General features: G+C 40.6%; 1 protein-coding gene across 2 annotated transcripts in view; it reads left to right on the forward strand.

Annotated features, from left to right (window-relative positions):
* The window catches only part of SLC41A2 (solute carrier family 41 member 2), a 153743-nt gene that overhangs the window by 52202 nt on the left and 97993 nt on the right, over positions 1-3548 (forward strand). For both annotated transcript variants that reach the window (XM_045292162.1, XM_004700338.4), the window contains exon 5: positions 2736-2880. In XM_045292162.1, coding sequence (XP_045148097.1) covers positions 2736-2880 — 145 coding nt within the window. The remainder of the gene's footprint in view (positions 1-2735; positions 2881-3548) is intronic.

Here is a 3548-nt window from a genome sequence, read left to right on the forward strand (position 1 = left end):
TTATTAGCCATTCGAGTGTCATCCTTTGTGAATCATCTCTTCAGGTCCTGCGCCCATCTTATCAGATGATTGTTAGTTTTTTTTCTTGTTGTAGGCTCGTAGTATACTGTAGATTTTACTAATTAGTCCTTTGTTATGCTATTGGTCAATTGATCTTCTTCTAATCTGTGGGCTCTCATTTTACTCTTTTAATGAAATCTTTCCATGTACCACAGTGCTTTATGTTTAATAAGTTCTGTTATCTATTTTGTTTTCCATGGAGTGTGCTTCCTTTTCATAGCTGGCGGCCTGTGCATTCCTTGTCCTAGGTACTTAGATTTGTCCCAGTTTCCTCACTGATGACTCTGATAGCATTGGGTTTTACATTTAGGTCTTTGATCCACCTTGGATTTGTTTTTTGTACATGGGGTGAGATATGGGTCTTGTTTCATTCTTATGCAGATGGACATCCAGTTTTCCCAGCACCATTTATTGAAGAAGGCGTCATCTCCTTACCATTTAATACTTACTGGGCTTTGTCAAGATCACTTGTCTGCTCAGATATTTATATTTCTGAGTTTTCTCTCCTGGTCCATTGGTCTGTGTATCTGTCCTTATACCGGAACCAGGCTGTTTTGACGGCTGGGACTGTGCAGTGGGTTTTGAGATCAGGAAGTTCCAGACCACATACTTTGTTCTTGTTTTTGAGGAGGGTTTTTTTTTGCCTATTCTGGGTTTCTTCCCTTTCCCATTGAAGTCGGTATTTAGTTTTTCCATTTATTTAAAGAATGATGCTGGAATTTGAATTGGGATTGCATTGAATTTCTAGATTGTTTAGGTAGTATTGACATCTTCACAATATTGAATCTTCTGATCCATACAACGTTGCACTTCAAGATCAGTTTTGGTATGTTCTTTCTGCCAATGAATGTAGTGCTATTTCAATTTGTCATTCCAGGTATAGTAAACTAAATGATCGTTGATTCAAAGTGGCCGATATCAGTCTATTTCAGCTCACTAATGCCTAGGATACCGATCTTTATGCATTCCACTTCATTTTTCATGACTTCCAGTTTTCCTAGATCCATACTTTGTACATTTGTACTCTGATTTTAATGGATATTGGTCATTGTTTCTTCCCGTTTTGACCCGTTACTATCAGATTAAGGCCTGAAAATTTTTGTTCCCTCTGTTTCGTTTGAGATCAATTACTTTGAGGAGGCAGCACTTCCCCAGTCATATTTTGAGTGCCTGTCAACCCGATGGCTCATTCTCCAGCAATATGTCTGACAGTCTCCCAACTGCTGTGCACAGGATTTCAGTGGCCAATCTATGGAAAGTGTATTGCATATTCATTCTTCTTGGTCTTAGTGTGGAAGCTTTGCTGAAATCTTTCACCACAGGTGACCCTGCAGGTATTTGTAATCATGGTGGCATAGCTTCCAGCATTATAGCAACGTGCAAGCCACCCCCATGCAGTACGACAAAGGGACAGATGAATGGTGATACTTGACATGATGTTATATTATGTACTAGCTTATGAAAATGCTAAAATATTTCAGCAACTGGTTCAGCCATTGTGGTGCGTGCAGCTTTAATCTCAGCTCTAAAACAGTACATAACATCAGCAGGAGCAATGGCAAATGGTCAGGGGCCAGGAACTCAGGATCTCTGAACTTTATGACAGGATTAGACTACTTCCGGGGCTCTTCACCAGGAGTCCTGAATTCCTGTACCTGATTGGCGTCAGAGAGTTTGTGAGCACCAGAGATTCTATTCAAAATATCAAGTGCCCCTGTGATTTTCTAAAGAAAATAATTTTTGTCTGTGAAATTCTTGAGGGGAGTCCGTGACACAAATATCCATAGTTAAGAATGAGTGGAATAACTCAACCCCTTAAAGTTTCCTTTTCTAATGTTCTACAAATTTGATTCCAAGGGTTCACTGTCACTTTATTGGCAATTTTTTGAGTGTTGCTTTGTGAGAATACTGGAGAAGCACATTTATGCTTGCATAATTCTCTGAAGTCTCAAAAGGAGCCTTTCAAGTTCCATATTGTCGTCACGATTACAGATTAGGAACTGAAATTTTTATAACACCTATCACGATAGTGATTGTTTGTGAGGTCATTTTTTATTAATCGCTCTCACTGACGGCACGCTCTCTGAGAGAGCACAAACTAAGTCTCTTGACCACCATGTAACTTGACACCACGCTGAGCACTTTGTATGTTAAACAAAAACAAGAATGAAAAATCATGTTAGTGGATCTGACTTGTGGCAGCCCCATGTGTATGGAGTAGATTTTGCAGAAAGACTTGTTCTGTGAGTCCATGTAAATGACATGTAGAGCCAGGAGTCACGTGGGGCTGATGGGTCAGGACCTACCTCAGGAGGGCTCTGAGTCAGGATTCTTATCTGATGGTGAGGTGCACACTCTTGTCAGCACTGCCTGTGGAGCCAGATACACTTTCCAACCTGTAGGCAGTATGACAGCATCAAAATCACATGGAATACTTGTTAAAAATTCCCATTTTTAAACTCAATTTCATGCCTATTCTCAAACTCCACTCTACCCCCCAAATCAGGACAGTTTGCGAATTCACTGCTTTCGGGAAAATGCAGTGGCTTCTTTAAAAGGTCAATTATCATTTATAGTATTTAACTCTGACTTTTCATATGTGGTATTTACATACTTAAATAAAAGTCGTGTTTTTATATGAATAATTCAGGTGGATTTTATGAAACATTTTTTAGGTGCAGGCTACAGTAGTTGGTTTTCTAGCAGCTGTGGCAGCGATCATATTGGGCTGGATTCCAGAGGGGAAATACTACCTGGATCATTCCATCCTCTTATGCTCTAGCAGCGTAGCAACTGCCTTCATCGCATCGCTCCTGCAGGGTAAGTTAGATCCACAGTTTCTGTTTCACGGTTGAGGACGCTTTGTATTTAAATGGGACAAGTAAACCTGCCTGAGAAGGAAAGCACCAGTGTTCCCCAGTACAATGAGCGAAAGGAAAGTGCTCAGATTGCACCTTGTCAGAGGCGAAAACTCGAGGAACCTGGAAATACCAAGAAGTCCTGTCCCATTCCATCTCTCCAGGTTTCCCTGTGCCTGTGTGTTATCACAGCAGAGAAAAGTGACCTGCAAACTTTAAAACAGCTTAATTCCTTCAGTTATAACGATGCTTAAACTATACTTATATTGATAACTGTAAGCTTCGGTGTGGAGCAGGCTGTTTGAGTTGGTCTTTTGGCCATGGGAACTCTGATACAGCTCCCAAGATTAGGGAAACATCCCCAATAGTTCTTTCTCCAAGTTAAATGAATTAGGAAACTCTTTTCTGGAAATCATTACAAGGTATTTCCTAACTTGTTATGTGAATATTAACAAATATTCCAGGAATTCTTAGTTTCAAAAGCCGTTCTTTAAAAATTTCGCCCCCCCCCCAACTACCAGAACCCCAATTCTGCCTTGCAGACCTGGCTAGACCAGATGATGCACAGCAGTACAGATGGGAATTGGAAACACAGGGAATCTAGGACAGATGAACCACTCAGGACCAGGG

The sequence above is a fragment of the Echinops telfairi genome, unplaced genomic scaffold, assembly GCF_000313985.2.
Source record: "Echinops telfairi isolate 266 unplaced genomic scaffold, ASM31398v2 ScPeMD7_2;HRSCAF=8, whole genome shotgun sequence".
Classification (NCBI taxonomy): domain Eukaryota; kingdom Metazoa; phylum Chordata; class Mammalia; order Afrosoricida; family Tenrecidae; genus Echinops; species Echinops telfairi.